Source organism: Cygnus olor, chromosome 1, assembly GCF_009769625.2.
Source record: "Cygnus olor isolate bCygOlo1 chromosome 1, bCygOlo1.pri.v2, whole genome shotgun sequence".
In the NCBI taxonomy this organism is placed as follows: Eukaryota; Metazoa; Chordata; class Aves; order Anseriformes; family Anatidae; genus Cygnus; species Cygnus olor.
Genome location: NC_049169.1, coordinates 145,983,477 through 146,001,649, shown reverse-complemented (window position 1 = coordinate 146,001,649; position 18,173 = coordinate 145,983,477). Strand labels below are relative to the sequence as shown.

The window sequence follows — 18,173 nt, the reverse complement described above, 5'->3', positions numbered from 1 at the left end:
GCATGGCCATAAACTCTGAGTAAAGCGGTGAAAGTAGTGTTATTCCAATAACGTTTTTGCCTTTTTCAGGAGTGGATGGCAAGATGACTTTTCAAATGCATTTACAGCCCTTGTTCACCTAAGCCTGACCCCTTCTCTGCAATTTAAGAGCAGCTAGTTGACTAGGCAACCACTGCACGTGGTACAAAAAAAAAAACAAAAAACAAAAAAACACAGAAATCTTCTTACAGACATTAATGTGGTTTGAAGAGTTAATATAAAAACTAATCCAAGGATCGCCATAAAGAAAAAGAAAAGAAAGAAAAAAGAAGAACCTCACAAAGCCAAGGTTTTAAGTTAGCTGTGATAAAGTTGTATTTGAGAACAGGAATAACACAAAGTATTATACAAGAGGTCAAAAACTGCAAAGAAGGATGTTCTTAGAAAACTAAGTAAAGAACTAGATTGAAAAATATTTGGCTAATGCATTTAACAAAAGCTGGATATACTAGCAGGACATCATTACACTTCTAGAACCTACTATTCAGTAGCATCAGAAACGATCACAGTCATCTACATCTTAACCATTAGGCTCTCCTCGGTATATAAGTTATAAGGAAGTTAAAGAAGTAAAATATCATTTCACCAGAAGAAACTTTCTTCTCCCTGATGTAGCAGCATCCTAGGCATTACCTTACCTTCTTTGCTAATTTTTTAAACATCTAACACGAGTGCTTTCTATGGGTATTTGCTCTCTTTCATCATAACAATGCTAATTTGACTGTAAAGAATATGCCAAAGATTAACTATAAATGGCATATAAACTCTCAAGCATTAGAATTGAAATTTCTTCTAAGTAACAGGAAATAACCTGAAGAAATTCTGAAATTAAACTGATTTGGTTTAACGTTCAATAACTGGCCACTTCAATTTTAAATAAACTTCAAAAATAATTTTACTAGCCTCCCACATACTCAATTTTCTTTTGGCATATTATAGTGGTAGAATGAATTTACAGCAAGGCTTCTGTCCTGACTGCTTTTACGCTCGTTCTCTTATTTACAACTAATGGATTTTTGATTTTATTTTTTTTAATCACAGAATTAATTCACAGTATTATTATGGAATCATATGATGTGTATTTGACGAAAAGTCTCAATTACCAAATTCTCACAGAGGCACTTGAGAACATCCCTGCTCTCATCCTACCCACCCACCTGAAGTCATTTGAAAGCAGGTTGATCACACCTGGTTTCATTCAGAAACCCAGTATATTAACAACCAACCATCCAGTAAATCTATTAAGAAAAGAAAATTACACATGCTCATCTTCAAACGTGTTCCGTAAAATGCAAGTGTCCATTAAAAAGCTATCTTTTAAACGGGAGGGACTTTTGTACTCCTTTCCCACTATCCAAAATGTCAGCTTATAGTCTAAACCACATATTGTACAGAGTTCAGTTCAAAGGGAAGAAGTTGACCAACACTGATACCCTACCACCTTTTGAAGATTCTGCAGACTTTGCCACAGCAATCATCTTTGTGGATGGAGTTTGATCATGACAAACTTGATGCAAGAAGTTTATGGATTTTCCTATTAGGAGAACCTGAAAATGAGAGATTTTTTTTTTATATTTTAATTTTAATAGTGACTTGCATATAAGATTAAAAGCTAATAAAAAAGCCACCCACGACCAGCAGGACAACAGAGTATTCTGTCACCGTTCTTCAATCCTAGCTTTACAATCCCAACCACGACAACCAAGAACTCCACTGCCAACACAAAACGCTTTGAAACAAACATTTTCGCCTCTCAAGATCTCCTTAAATAAAGATTATTAGTTAGAGAATGGAAAAAATAGTCTTATAGTCTTCCTCAGCAAATTAATTCTATTAACTTTGTTATTCTTAAGATGAATATTTACTGTTAAATTTGGTCTCCATTTTCTTAATAAGAACCTAAATAGCAGCATAGACAAACAAATTATCAGAAAATTAATTTTTGAATACATACCTTTTTTGATTGCTCCATTGTAATAAAAGAAGGGATCATTGATTTCCTCAAAGTGTATTTGTCATGCCATAATCTATCAGTTTTAACTGTAGGATCTGAAGCCACAAAAAACTGCAGATTGAAATAAATATTTAAAAGAGGAAGGTAAACTCTTTCCCCGTTTTCCATTTGTGAACTACGAAAACTGAAAAAATTATTTCTTAGTTTTTCTTCTGACTAGAAAAGCTAAAGTTTTCCTGGAAACTAGCATTCAGATTGGATCTTGACCAATACGAACTCTGAAGAAAAAAGTTGAAAATTGGACTCATATAATTTAATCTCCTCTGTACATTATGAAACCTTGACTACCTCAGGAAAGATGTACTATCCATAAAACATCCACTAGGAAATACAGAAGCACACAGCATATTTCAGGCAATTAGAGTAGGAGAAAAATGTCAGAATATAACTGCAATATGCTTTTATTTTATTCATTCTATTTTCACTCATTCCTCCTTTGGACTTTCTCCTATTTTAGGAGATGCAGAATTGCAGAAAATAACAAGAAATCCTTCAGCAAGTGAGGAATCAAATGCCAAGGTCTCCCAGCTCTACATAAGAAAATACTTGCATATATGTAAGAAACTAAATCTACACAATTAGTTTTATTAAAATGAGTTGTGGAAAAATTCTGTCCTCATCCAGTCAAACAAGACGTCAATTTTTGGGACGAGAACTTTTTCACCCCGTCCAAATACCACTTCAAGCAAGAATGGTCGATTGTTTTTGTTTGAAAATCATCTATGATAAATAGTAGCTTTCAATATACACGCATCCAACAGTGATTTGCAGTATTAAGAACACTCTCAGAGCAAGCATATAAATTTTTAAGCAGACAAAGAGTTGAAAGCTAATGAATGATTTAAAAACAACCAAAACCCCCAACCTCTCAAGTCTGAGGGGTAGCTGGAAAGACAAGTCTACATTTCTACACTTTTACACTTTTTTGGACATAAAGATTCATAGATATTTTATGCAAGTCTGCTCAAGATGAACTTAAAGATCAGCCATGTGTGATATTTGTACTCATTTGAATTTTGATGGACAGTTTCAGAAATCAGACACCACTTTCCACATCCAAGTCAAGTTACACAGATCCTTCTCAGAAGTGGTCAATTCATTTTGAAGATGATTCTTTGGCTTCTTGGAACTAAACAAAATCTCAGTTTAACAAGACTGTACTGATTGGAGATGGGAAAAATAATTGGGAAAGCTTAAAAAGACATAAAAACTCTTTAAAAAGAAAAGGAGTGTTACTAGAAGGCGCTGTTATAGAAGTTACAACAAATACAAGTAGATTTTCTAAAGAAAATCTGCAACCATAAACCTGTTCTATCCCATTTGACAAACTAAAGTTGTTTATGAGGCTGGGGATAACAACAGGTAGTCAAAGCAGAATATTCAGTCTCTTACTTCAGAATAAATTAAGTTTTTATCGGAATACAAGATAAGCATTCTAAATAGTTAAAGAACTCTGTATACATTACTATTGCTACACTAAGCAGGAAAGACGACAAAGATGACACTTTCCTCAGAAGCAAGCATCTACCCTTAGTCCATTATTCTGCCTCTACTAAACAGACCCAGGATATGATTCATCAAAGACAACATAATGCATCTCCACAACGTTTGGACACTACAAAAACAGTGAATCCATGAAGAAGCGTCACATTTTATGTTGTTATTGTATAATATGAGTAATTAATATATGTTTATATCACAGTCTATTTCTCGAGTTCTCCTCTAAGCTTCCCACAGACTCTTCCATAAACCAAATGAAGAGTTGAAATATTTCTTATGTAAGAATTACCTCATGGTATGTATCCTCCAGCTCTCCATCATAAATCCAGCGATAAAGAAAATTCAGTACAGGATGGGATACCAGGCCAAGAATGTGCTGAACCAGAGACCTCATGTAGGGATCTCCTGTTTTAGTATAGGCATGAACTGCTGAAGCTAGTTCACCACCTTTTCTCCCTGTGAGATCATAGGAGAGAGAAACAAAAAATGTATGAAAGAAAAATATATACACTACACTTAAATTCAGCAGCCATCAATTTTAACTAGTCAGATGTCACCTAGGGCTTATTGAATAGTGATTCTAAAATGTAGCAAAAGTAAATTTTTTTTAACATTGACAGGGAATGGTTAGCTTTTAAAGCATGAAACATTAATCTCACTGAAGCATTAAGCCTAGTTTTTTGACACATTATTCTGTCCAGTAAATGGCAGCTTGGAGGAATCCAAAATATACAGTGTCAGATCATCCACAAAGGTGGACTTTATGCTTCTTTTCTTCCCCATCACGCCAATTAGAAGGGCATTAAATGAGCCTCAGTATTTGTTTCCTTCAGTCTTGACTTTCTCAGATGTTCTGTGTGCATCATAAACAAACACATCTTTTCTGCTTCTCAGTAGGTCTCCCCAACAGCTCCCCTTTAGGCAGTATCTCCGGTCATCTTTTAATTAAACGGTAAGAAGCCATCTCCTCCCCCCAAGAAAAAAGAAATAGATCTAGAACTTGTTTTGCTGTTATGCTACACAGCTTAGAAGTTCCTTGCAGCACACGTTATAGCATTCAAAGTTTTCATGAATGTCTTCAAAGTGAAGCCTTCTTTTTTTTTTTTCCTCCCAAAATCGTCAGCAATTCCAATAATCAAGGTAGAACAGGCGATACAAACTTTTTCAGTTAAGACGTACTTTCCAAAGGGCTGTAATCTCCATTTATTTTCAAAGACAGCCAAGCTGATGTACCCTCAGGAAGAAGCATAGCTTATAAGTTGGTTAGTGGCCAAACTTTTGTTCAACTCCAACACCATTCCTTAGGTCTTGCTTGTGGACTGCTAACACAGCCACATGCTATTTGCAGATTTGTGAAGTTTTGTTGTTTCACATAAACCTGCAGAAAAGTTGCAAATCCCTCCTGTATATGGCAACATGCATAGAGGAATACTCATGGCAGTGAAAAGACTGAGCCAGACATTTTGTAGTGTGCTAGTGGGTTTTACCACAGTATAATATTCTCTGAAAGGTAACTAAAATTGAACTGAAAACAGTGTGAAAATCATGTCCCCAGAATTTGAAGAATATCTTATGCATGCCCTAATTAAAAATAAAAAAACAAGTTTAAGCGCATATATACAGCATTGTAATTGATCGGTTTTCTGTTTAAAATGAGAAAAAGAGATACTTCTGAGGATTAGCTACTCAAAATGTGCAAAAACATTAACATCAGTAACATTACTGATATCTATAATTGGCATGCATAACCACTCAAAAGTTAAATAACTTCCCCCAAAATGTCAAATGAACATTAAACAGACCTTGGCAGTGATCAACAAGTGCTGCAAGGGTCTTTAACCTTATTTTAGGATCATACGTCCAGACTAGAAGACGACGAAGTGTTAAACTGCTCTCAAGTCCCAAATTCACGCCCTGATCGTCTTCCAATTGGAGCTGATCGAATTAGAAATAGATAGATATATCAAGGAACAAAACTGGCAAGTACTGAAGCATGAAATGGTGTTTCATACTTTTTGTTCTGACATTAGCTCTTATTAATACACTTGAAATACCCACCATTATATGTTCTTTTATAAAAATCATTGGTCCAAAACCTGAGAGCCACACAGGTGGAAACAGAGAATCAAGTGCAGCTGAAAGGATAGAGATGAGCAGAAGTGTAATAGGACAGACAGAGTGCAAAGACCAAGAAAGTTAAATAAACCAAGGTGTTAGTCACGAAAGGAGAGAAGGGCAAAGGAGAACAGAGATCCTGAAAGACAGCAAACACTAGCCAAAGAGATACTCAGAAAAGAGTAAAGGAAAACATCTGAAGGAAAACACGAAGGATATAGGAGGTACAGTGTTTATTACTGCACAGACAACTTACTTTAGTTCAACATGGTACAAATTCCGTTTCGTGTCTTTCTTGAAAAGCCATCAGAACTTAAATTAGCTATATAGCGAGATTAAGGAATTGCTACCATCAGTACAAACATCTATGGTGAGAAATAACTGTCACGATGCGACTACCACGCATATGAGTCTCACAACACCATGGAAAATACAAATGAAATTCTTGCATCCGAGACGCAGATGTACATCTCGTACAAGCACAGATGGAGCAAGCGGGACAGGAACACAACCTAAGAATATAGAAGCAAGCAGCCCTAAAACAGTCCAAGCAGATAAAGTCTTTGGAAAAAATGATTTATTTCTTCCTGTATGCTACAACCAACTCATTCAACTTCCTGATTTTGCTTCCTAATCTAGCACATATTTTGTCAAATGCGTCAGTTGAATTTACACACATTTGATTTCTGGTTGGCTATGCTCAAGAACATGCACAGCCTCAAAATGCAGAGAATGCTGTCAAATGCAAGCGGAACAAAAGCAGAGATGATCAGAAAAAGCAAGACCCATTTAGTCTAGCAAAACAAAATAATATAACTGCTAATAACATGGGTCTATGTTATTAAAAAAAAAAAGAAAAGAAAACAACTAATCTCGGAAAAAGTTGGAACTTGACAATGATATAAGGCAGATGCAAGCAAGAACTGCCCTTTGTCACTAGGAAAGAGATTATGAAGCAACATCTTCATCATGAATGTGCATTTTTAAAGGGGCTGATAATTTGAAAACAGTCTGCAAGGAAAAGACCTGAAAAGCTTATGGAATAGTACACAGTACACACAAGAAGACTCTTTCAGGGGAAGAAAATGTATGGGGGAAAGCTCTGAAGATGTAAAATAAAGTTAGAGAGAAACAGATAACAGAGAACCCTTTGATGAGATTCTTGTTATGTACTGTGCCCGAACTGCAGCTAACTGAACTCCTAATCTAACAAGCTGTATGGACTCATGAATACAGGAATGCATTATGCACTCAATTCTAAGACACAATCCCCCATCTTGTCAAGGAATCAAAGTGAAAAATTTAGCAAGACAGTGTCTTTCAAAAAAGTAGATTTTTCCATTTTAAAAGAAAGTAGACAAGTCATCAAGCTCACCTCGGGGATAATCTGGCAGAAGTCTTGAAAACACTGACTTGTTTCTTCAAAATTTCTGTCCGATTGATTATGAATGCAAGAAATGCCATGCTCTGTCAGAACACTGGCTAGATGGACTATTGCTTATCTCCAATAATACCAAAAAGAAATGCTGTGCAAAAACATGCAAAGTTGACCCCTCTCTACACTCCATTCCTCTTAGGTGCCCTGCACCCCAGCTGTAGCCTTCTGGGTGTCAGACGATGCACCCTTGATCACCCTTTTTAATGGCAGTTTACAGAGCTGCCTTCAACGCACTTGTATAATCCTCTTTTCAATCCGTGGATACTGCCTTCTGCCACAACACCATAGGGAAATACACTTTGCAAGATGGCCACTCTTGTTTTATACCAACTTCCTGCTCATTTCACAGAGTACAACCTTTCCTCCCATAGCCATTCATCAAATCCCACAACTTCGCATCTGGCTTGTCCTCCATTAGTCTGGAAGTCTCGCCACAGCCCTCCTGAGACTTTTCCTCTTCAAGCAATTCCTCTTCTTCTGCAATTTCACATCTGAAATCCTTCAGAACCCTTGGACAAAGGTCATCTAGTTCAGGTGAGTTATTATCATATAACTTAGGTATTTAGCCTAATGCTTCCGTAAGTGAATTCAACTTAATGAAAACTTGGAGCTTCCTGTAAGCAAGAAAACCCGGCCCATTTATTTCTATATCAAATTCTTCTGTCAATGGCACAGGTAGATAAGTGGGAAGATGTTTGAAAAGGATCACTTGGGTGTGCACATCTCTACATGAAATGACAGCTCCAGTGTGTAGACTGCATAATCTACTATTACCTCTAATTCCTGAAAACACTACCTTATATACTTATATATACTACCTTATAATGGAATGAATATTATATCTGGGACAACTTGATTAAAAGGTTATCTCCCAAAAAGATTCTTCCAGGAAAATTGCAATTCTATAGGGAAAAAGGATAAAAGAGAAAGAAGTAGCACGTTCTGTTCTCTTTGGAAGGTACAGCAAAAGAAACAGAAAAACAGAACAAGCTCCTTCTGAATCCTGGAAATGACACCTCTTGTCATTACATCATGGCATTGCTGAAAAGTAAAGTTTGACAAGATTAAAGTCAATGCAGAAGAACATCAAGGTAGCGTGAGTGATCTAAAATAAGTATGAGCTGAGAGGGAATTTGCTATTAAAAATACAGATAATGATGAAATAAGACAATTAAAGGGAATCTAGAAGATACAGTGAAAGATTTTATTTGGAATGTTTGAGAAAAACAAAAACCCTTTGCACTTCTTTCTGTAACTGGAAAATACCAATGAAACCTCTTCTTTGGTTTGCTTGTGCACACAGCTTTTGCTTTCCCTATCAAACCATCATTAACTTGACTGACAAGTGTTTTTGCCTTCCGTTTTCTCTCCATCCTGCAAAAAACAGGAGTGAGAGGCAGAATGGAATGAGTGCTTGGCTGCTTGCTGTGGTCAGCCTAGCACAAAGGCAAATGTAGTTGGAAGGTAAGTGACAGTAGAACCTTCCTTTCCTTTTTCCCTTACATACATACATCTCCTCCCATCAGACTCCTCTCTCCTTTCAAACAGTTTAGTGGAGCAGGAAGGGTAAAGAGGTCTGAAAGCTGTGTTTTAAACAAGTGAAACATTTTCATGGTCAAAACATTTTGAAAGTTAGAATAAATCAAAGCTACAGCAAGCCAAGAGACCAAACACATTACAGACAGAGCAGGAAATAATTACAAAAAGGTTAACCTGATCATAGCCAGGAAGAAAACATTAAGTACAAATGACAGGCAATCCAAAGTTAGAAATGCTGAAGAACTGCAAGTGAGTAAAAAATGAATAGATGCTTTGAAAAAGCATACAAAAGCCTATGATTTAAGTGATAGGTTCTTTTACTTTGTTCTTTCAAATGGCATTTTAATTAAATGTTGGGTTAATTCTCAGAATAGTTTTTTCTCAATTAGCAATAATGAATTCCTTGAAAGTCTCATAAAAAAAAAAAAGCAAGCACATATCAAAGAAAAAAAAAAAGAGAAAACTGATTTTTATTTTAGAGCTAGCATCTAGATGCACATACCTATACAAATTTGTGGACAAACTGCAGATTATCACCACTGAGTTGGTCTATACAGCACAGAAAAATAATGTAACACTGAAGCATTTTACTCAATCAGCTGAAGGGACAAGGAAAATGTACAACCAGCCTCAGACAAAACAAAAAGTTGAAACTGTCCTTGTTCCTAGCTACTGAACTATGCATTGCTTGAAATACAGAAAGAATGTTTTTCACCCTTCACAAACACCTCATGCTGTTTGGGATTTGAATGATAAAAATATCACGCAATGAAACTGACAAAGTGAAGCAAAAAGGGAACACAGACTTAGAAACACATTATATTTCTTGCTTATGTAGAACATCGTATAACAGTGAATTTCTAAGAAAAAATATTCATTGATAAATATATATATCCAAAGAGTAAGTAATGCACAAGTTACACAGAACTGCATCCACTGTCAATAGCAACTGTTACACATTCTTCCCTTTCCAAAGGTACACCTTTTATGAGTTGCTGTGCTTTACACTGTTTGAATAATAAAGTTTAATAAGAACCTCCTAGTTTACCTGAGAATGCAAAACAGACAGAAGCCGATAATATTCTTTGAGTTCCTGATGTAAGGCTGCACAAAAACTCTGTAGAAAAAAAAAAAAGAAAAAAATCATCAGGAAATATCTTTCTGCTTTCATCTAGAACAGCTCTTATCCCATCATCATACTGTGAAAGTAGTTAGAAGTGTCCTAAAAGGAATTGAGCTAAAAATAACATTTCACCACAAATCTTAGAAAATGCTCCAACATATAAGTGCTATCATTGGGGATGCAGTCCTTTTCCAAGAATATATGCACATTGTCGTGAGACTCGGTCATCATCTCAATAAAGACATTCATAATTACTATAGGGATGTGCAAATCGAAACATTACCCCAAAGAACTTTTTTTGAATAATTATGTAAAAGACATTATGTAATAAAGTAATAGAGTTTCAATTTCAAAAAGGCCTCTAAAAACGGAATGTAAGTCGGGCAGCTATCATTATATGCATAGTACAGACTATATAACATGAACAAGAAAACACAACGGTCATAAAAGGATACTCCCACTAAGTGCTGCTGGATCAAGTAACCTTTTGGCTTTTTACACATTGGCAGCCATGCAATGGGTACTTTTCACTTGACATGCAAGAAATGAGTAATACCAAGAATATCCTAAGAAACCCATAGAACGGGTACTTGGGGCTACTTAAATATATAAAGATTTTTTTTAAAAATAACTCATGACAGAATAATTGTTTAGTAATGCATAGTGTTCTATAGTTTGGGAGACCTGTTTTTTTTGGTTTTGTTCTTAACTTAGCATATAGACTAAAAAAATCCTGCAACATTTTCTCAAATCGAGTAAAAATACAGCTCATTAATTCTGGACAAAGTTGAAAGTTTTTGACTTCAAACACTTTTTTCTTTGTTTGAAGAGTGCTTGTGTGTGCATAAATTCTTCAGAACTTATTTCTCAAACAATTCTCAGATAATTATTTTGACATCTATTTTAACAGATTACAAGCAGAAAAGAGGTACCATTTTCATGAAAGCTTAAAACATCAAGAGCACCCAACCTTTTTTTTTTTTTAAATTGTTTCCCCAGGCCCTTCCCCTCACCCATTTTAAGTAATTTGAAAAAAAAGAAAAAAGAGAAAAAGAAAAACCTCACGCAAACCCAAGAGCTTGAAGTAAAATATTTATTCATTACAGTATGTACAAGCAAGAAATCACTACTACAAGCACAATAAAAAAATACATCTTCTTTCCTGCTAAGACGCCTACCTGATAAGATTCTAAAAAGCCTAGAAAAAAAAATAATTAATCTTGCCATCGTATCCTTGATTGAAGAAAGAAAGTTCCTTTCTTCAATTCAACTTTATCACTTAGAAAGCAATACAAAATTCACTTTATTCCAGAGGATACTGAAGGGCAAAAAGAAATCCCCTCATGTGTGACTGCACTTTTCATTTCTTCTCACTTGCTTCTTCAGTACATTTTTGAACCTGTTAGAGTAGCATTTGTCAAGACAGAGGGCAGAGTAGAGACTCCAAGAAAACGTTCAAATATGCTATGTATGCATCTACACAAAAAGTGAGAACAGTACCACTGACTTCAGTGGTCAAAAGGATTTAAGATCTACCTGTCCATCTACTTTTCAGAGAAGTTCTAGAAGTTAAAATTTACATTCAGTGCCAATTCCTGCATTATGAACTACAGATTTTTGTTTTCTAAAATGCCAAAGAAAACTGGACATTATCCTAGAATTCTGATTTCATCTACAGCAAAAGAGGACTCAGGAAAGAAAAAGAATGCTTGCTCAAGAGAAAAAGTTTAAAATGCCCATTACCTCAACTGGATATTTTTTCTAAATGGGTAAAATGTCAAAATATAAAGCAAGTTATATTTCATTGCTGATTATTATTTTTGGTTTCTGAGGACAACGTAAAACTTCCACACTAAGCAGCAAATGTCAAAGTGCAGTATATTGGTGTCTCTCTACTTCAATAATTGTCTGTTCCTGACATTTTGCCTGGTAAAAAACAATCATCTTATCCTGCCCACATCTTATCCTACACATGGTTTAAACATGTGCTTAGACAAGCACTCATTTAAAGTAGTAACAAAATAATCTTCAGAATGCACAATATATTCTTGTGCACAAATTCTTAATGCACACTGTGCAGCACCTGAAACTGTCAGCTATAAAAGCAATGAAGAGCAGTAACGCGTACTCTTTTTGTCCAGATACTGATAGTAGGAGTAGAAATATTTTATTCGTACAATTACACACTAGAAGTATAATAAATACTTGCCTCAAGCAAAATTAACAGCATCAGGGCTATGCAGATTCAGCTAACTAGCTGCACAGCCTTCTGCTCAGAATCTGAAACCTATATATGATAACTGAGATACTGCACATTTAAATTCACTGAAGAATTAAAGTTCTCTCCTTACTGTAAGCTTGAAGATAAAAGGCAGAGACAGTAAAAATAAGCATAAGCAGGAAGTAACTAGATAAAGAATAAGAAACTTCACCCAGATAGACGGTGGAGAGTGAAGAAAAACGTATATACAGTAACACTACTATATAAACCATGGAAATTAGCATTGGATTACTAGAAAAATAATTTATATGTGACTAAAAGGGTTACTTAGAATAAGAGACAGAAGGGAACAGAATAGAACATTAGAAAAGTAGGAAGCACTACAGTGTCTCTACTGACCTCTTAAGAAAAATTAGATTGAAGGGAGAAGCACTTCAATTTCTTTGCAGGTTAGGTAGGATGTTATGGCTAGAGGCAAGGACAACATTTCTGTCGACTCAGAAGGGATAATATCCAGTTTTACAGAGGAAGCAAGTGAGAGGAAACGGGAATGCCTTAGCAGTAAATGTGGTTTTGGGTATTACAGCAGCTGTGAAGTTACTGTAGACTACAAATCATGATGATGAAACCTATAAAAACAAAATTTGACATTCTTTTGATGCTGTATTCAAAAGAAAGAGCAGCAGATAACAGGGTATTTGCATTTTCATGTAGAGTTAGCGCAGTGTTAACACATGAGCGTAACATTAGCTGACACGACAAGAGCATCTCCTGCAGAGGTCACCTTAACAACTGAAGTAGTGATTAATTAGCTTAGAAATGTCTCCATCCCACTTAACCAATGCTTTTGTTTATAAAAATGCATTATCGCTTCAACAAATACGTGAGATTCAAAAAAAAGGAACCTATGCATGAGACCTTCCTGCTATAAATGAAGCAAGCCCTTCTCAGGACCATCAAGGGCAAATGCCTTTCCCTTGCCTTCAGACCCATACCAACAGTGGCAGTCCATGAAAGGTGTAAATGAAAGGATGAATGATCCAAGCTACAAGTTCTCCAAAGTTTAGCCACCATTCCAGTACTGCATTTTACTCAGCAGTTTCTAAAGGAAACAAGACCAAAATATTGTAGCAAAGTCAGTTTTCTTTAGCTGACCTACCTGACCCACAAGTCCAAACGCACGATCCAAACTCCTCTGGTCTGTGTATTTTCTTATTTTATTATGTAGCCATCCCAACTCTGCGAGTCTACTTGTAGTATCTCTGAGAGATTTGGACAAGCTCACCTACAAAATTAACAGAAGCAACAGCTTGTAAGCTGAAGTCAAATCACACCACGGAAGTTTCCACAGAAGTCTCTCTTTCTCATAAAACAAGACAATTCAGGAAACCATCATATTAACTTCTACAGCAGAGATAGTGCCAAAAAACAGACAAGCCTGTAATTAACATTAAGTTTATACACACAAGCCATGGAAAGAAATCAGCAACAAATATATTACTGGCAACTTTAGGAGTTTCCCTTTTGGGAATCTAAATGTTACAGTATTCACACATTCTTTGTACATTAGGCAGTTATGACAGTAACAGAAAGGTGATTCAGAATCACACTTCATCTTATCCTGATATGCTGAAAATATTAGGTCTCCAGATACAGGTGTCAATGACTGAAGCCAGTAAAAAAAAATAAATAAAATAATTAGTTACTACCACACATAAAACAAATCTTTAATAGAACATAAGCGACCCAATGCCAGACTAGGCATCAGGAACTAAAATTTACAGAATCCGAATTCTAAGTTTAAGTCAGATGCACCAGTAACAGCTTTTACAAGTTGTTTAATCACCAGCATCTCTGAGCTTTTCTAGACTGTTCCTCCTTTTCTTTTACCAAGTATCTCAGTTAACTCTGCAAGCCTGCCTTAGTACCCAGCAGCCTATTTAACTATTACTCTCTTCTCCTGAAACAGCACATTTCTTCCTTCAAACTACCAGCGCATAAGACACTGCTCCTTCTCTTGGTCCTGCCAGGAATATGCCTCTACCCCATTTCATCACATTGCCCAAGAACGCATGTGAATGAGTTTGCAAAATTTTGTTTGACAAATAAAAACAAAGAATATGACTTATCCATTAGGCCAAGAGGCAGAGATTGACTTTTGCCCATAACACGTGGGCCTATCTGATCTTTACAGACAATTTTGACTTGGGGAGCTACTGGAACAGTCCAAATAAAAGCAAGGAAGTGCACTAACAAACCAACTAGAGATCTAGCTCACTCATTTAGCCTTTTACCTAGCAGTACATTCTCCAAGATAAAAATCAGCTACAGCGCAGGATAGCCACAGCAGTGTGGACTTGAACCAGGCAGCAGCACTTCATCGTGAGACCAGAGTTCTGCCCCTGGCCCTCTTGTTTGACTGTACAGACCAGCTTTCACTGCTTGAACAGTTTCTGTAGGATAAATTATGATTTGACACAGATAAAAACACTGTCCACAGTTATAACCAAAGTGATGACATAAGAGCTATTTAGAAATCTACCATTAAGGAGTGCTTGGCAAGCATTAAGCATAATTACACATCCCCGAGAATCAAATGAGGAACAAGCAAAATTGGCTTAGAGCTATTGTATTTGTATTTGTTAGATACAATCTGAAGCTGCTGGCTTATACAGTGCTGAAAGTCACCAGCAGACCTAATAAGAAGGTTGATATTAGAAAATGTTCAAGCAAGAATCAACAGCTTGGCAAGTATGTTACTTTCTGGGGGAAAAAAATAGACTGTAATATTTAAAAAAAATAGAAGACTGTTCCTTTTCTGTGCGCGAACTTGTGCGGCTGTGGGAAAACTATATGCTTTGACTTTTTTTTTTTTTTTGCCTAACATGCAGTCACCACAACTAAAGTAGGTACGCTACTCCTCGTTCATCAGTAAAAGTTCCAGCTGCGGGTCATCAGTCAATCTAGTCTTCACTGTAGCTCAGTACAAGTGCCAACAGAGAAGAAGGATGGAAGACAACTGACTTCACAAAAATAACCCAAAAGACACTAAGTTCTCAAGAAACAGCGCTATTGACCACAAAGTACCTAATAACCAACCTCCCTGTATTAGCATAGTTAGGAGTTTGAAGTGACACAATTTTTCACCTCAAACCAGCCTAGTTGATGTGGAATTTATGCAGAGAAGTAATAAAATCCATTGCAAAATTAGTGATAGCACTTACTATATTTTCTCCACATTCCTCTAGAAAAATCCATGACCCTATCTTTCCTCTGCCATATATAATTTAATTTATATACAGAACTTAATTAACACAGTGCAGGTGTTGAGGAATTACAAACTCTGCAGCATCTGCAGGTGTAGGAGATGACATCCTTAGCAATCCATTTATTAACAAGACTTGAATAAACATAAGGTTTTCATTCCCCTTTCCCCCCCATAAGCAGCCCTAGAAGTCATTATAAAGCTGTGAGGGGAGCAATTACATATTTCACTTTTTGCTATTATTACAGAGAAAAAAAAAAGGCAGTCAGTTCAGATATCATAAGTCTACTGTGCTCTTGAACACGAACTGACCGCAAAGCAGCTCCCAGCTATTTTGGGACTAAGTCATATTGTCATAGTATAAAGTTCTTAATGCAATCAGAAGCACTGTCTTCCCAATCGAACAAGAACATGAAAAGCAATTAGTGAGCTGAAACTGAATTGTGATGCAGTATCCTCTAAATACTGAATAGCAAGAAGATACTAAAGCAAGTAGCACCAGCTGCATGACCTCATCTGATCTCTGGTAAGTTGTAATCAAGTCCGTAGTATCAAGTGGCTAGCATACATGCTATTACTCAGGCTGCTGATTTTTATCCAATAAAAATGTGGTCAAAAACCTGCATCTGCTTGACATTCATTTTTATACACTGATGAAGGCAAATGATGACCAAAATCCTCAAATTAAGCCTTAACTTAGAAGTCTTTGTACTGGCTTAATTCTTGTGGGTCTATCTTGGTAGCTAGAAAAGGTCAGCTTGGGTACTACCTCTGGACAACTTGTAAAATGCGGGTTTCTTTCTGGGACCCAACCCAGACAATTATCTTTAAATTCATATCAGCACATTTACGTTGCTCTTTAAAACAGAAAGACACAAGAACTTGCAGTCCTCAGTGTGATAGCTATAGTTGTTCTCCAGTCTTGCTCCTTCATTCAGAGCAGCTAGGATAAAACAATCAAAACTAATTCCAATGTCCTGATTTTACTGACTTAACATTTTAAAATTCTTCAATTCTAAACTCTGAAATTAGACTTTCCTAGTATAATAATAGACCTGGTATCCATTTGTGTGCCTATTTTTATGCACGTGTATGCACAAAAGTTTGGACTGAGCAATACGCTAACAGCAACAGACATGTTCCTTTCAATCTTTCAGCCACAATACAAAATACTAGAATTCCGTATCTTTGCCTCCAAATGTTAAAGAGAAAGTAGGCAAAAGTACATGTGAACTTCAACCATCTGGGTTTCCCTCTTCATTCTCCAAAAAAGGCAATTCCATTTCATATTGCCCCTGCATTTGTTTGATGGTAACTTTCCTTCATCCTGCTGAAGGCATCAAAGTGTTTGACTGAAAGAAGATAGCTTAACAGTAATTGAAACTACCCTGTTGTTCAAAAAAAAGGGGGGGGCGGGGGGCAGAGCAAGTAATGACTTCAGTTAGTATTTTTATCTACATATTTTTTGTTGCTATTCTGGCCTTACACACCACTCTGCTGACATATGAAATACAAGTCCCCATACAGTACCTTTCCCTCTACTTTATAGCAATTTTCAGAATTGCACATTTTGATGTTTTTGCCATCTATTCCCTGGAAGACATACAAAACATCTCTTACAAGGTTTGCTTCAGTTATTTCAACAGAGCCTAGAAAGAAAAGAAAACAGAATTTAGATTTGTTGGGACAATTAAGTTGGATCACAGATTCAACAAACTATGTAGATGCCTAGCAAAAAAAAAAAAAAAAAAAATAAAACCAGAAAACCTGTACATATAACCTGCAAAGATTTTTTTTTCCTGACATTTAATACAACAAACTGACAGGAAAGCCAGTAATTCCCCGTGCCTGCCTCTACCAATACCTAGAACTGTCTCAGATCTGGTCAGCTAGTGTGACGTGGCGCGCGTTGCGTTTTAACAAACACTTCAGCGAGTTCTTAAACTTGTTATCTTCTCTAATTCAATCACCAGAGCAAGTTCTGAGGCAAGCGTCACAGTAACTTCACCTTTCTTCATCAACACAGTTGAAGCTTTTAGTTTGGACTGACAGAGTAATCTCTTCTACATTCAGCTGGGAGATCATCAGAGTTAATTCAGAACGGAGAACTGCCTGTTTAAAAGCGTTATGCAATGCTGAACACCACTGTTCAGTGTAAAAAGATTAATCAAAATCAGGCTGCCAGCTGCATAACAGCTACAGAGCTGGCAAAGAGAAAAAAGTAAATACAATTTCTGAACCTCTGATTTAGTAAAGCTATTGCAGCATTCACGGAACCACAGAATGTTTTGGGTTGGAAGGGACCTCAAAGCCCACCCAGCTCCACGCCCCTGCCATGGGCAGGGACACCTCCCACCACACCAGGTCGCCCAAAGCCCCATCCAGCCTGGCCTTGAACACCTCCAGGGATGGGGCAGCCACAGCTTCTCTGGGCAGCCTGTGCCAGGGCCTCACCACCCTCTGAGTGAAGACTTTCTTCCCTATATCTAATCTAAACCCACCCTCTTTTAGTTTAAAGCCACTCCACCTTGTCCTATCACTATACTCCCTGACAAAGAGTCCCTCCCCAGTTTTCCTGTAGGCCCCGTTTAGGTACATTCTACTGTCTTGCTCATGTAACTAGTTAGATGTTAGATTACATTTGAGACTTGGGATACTGATTGATTTAAAGGAAATAAAAGATTGAAGAAGATGCCATGCAGGTCCCTGCAACTATTCCCACATGTTCTGGGCTAGATAGCACCATCTACTTTTGTGACTTCATTTACGACACCAAGACTGTAGAGATTTCAACTCTCCAGTTGATAGTAATCCAGAAATTGAGATGCTTCAACATGCTTCTTCCAAATTTGACAGCACTCTTATTCTCATCAGTCTGCCTCCCAGGCAGATCCCAGCATAAAAACAACAAAAAAATAA

The 18,173-nt window shown here is 36.7% G+C and overlaps 1 protein-coding gene across 1 annotated transcript in view; it reads right to left on the bottom strand.

The window, feature by feature from the left end:
• TUBGCP3 (tubulin gamma complex associated protein 3) overlaps positions 1 to 18,173 on the bottom strand; it is a 55,514-nt gene that overhangs the window by 15,627 nt on the left and 21,714 nt on the right. The window contains 7 exon segments of the mRNA XM_040560902.1: positions 1,478 to 1,586; positions 1,994 to 2,104; positions 3,843 to 4,009; positions 5,356 to 5,488; positions 9,694 to 9,762; positions 13,149 to 13,274; positions 16,785 to 16,903. Of these exon segments, the coding sequence (XP_040416836.1) occupies positions 1,478 to 1,586; positions 1,994 to 2,104; positions 3,843 to 4,009; positions 5,356 to 5,488; positions 9,694 to 9,762; positions 13,149 to 13,274; positions 16,785 to 16,903 (834 nt within the window).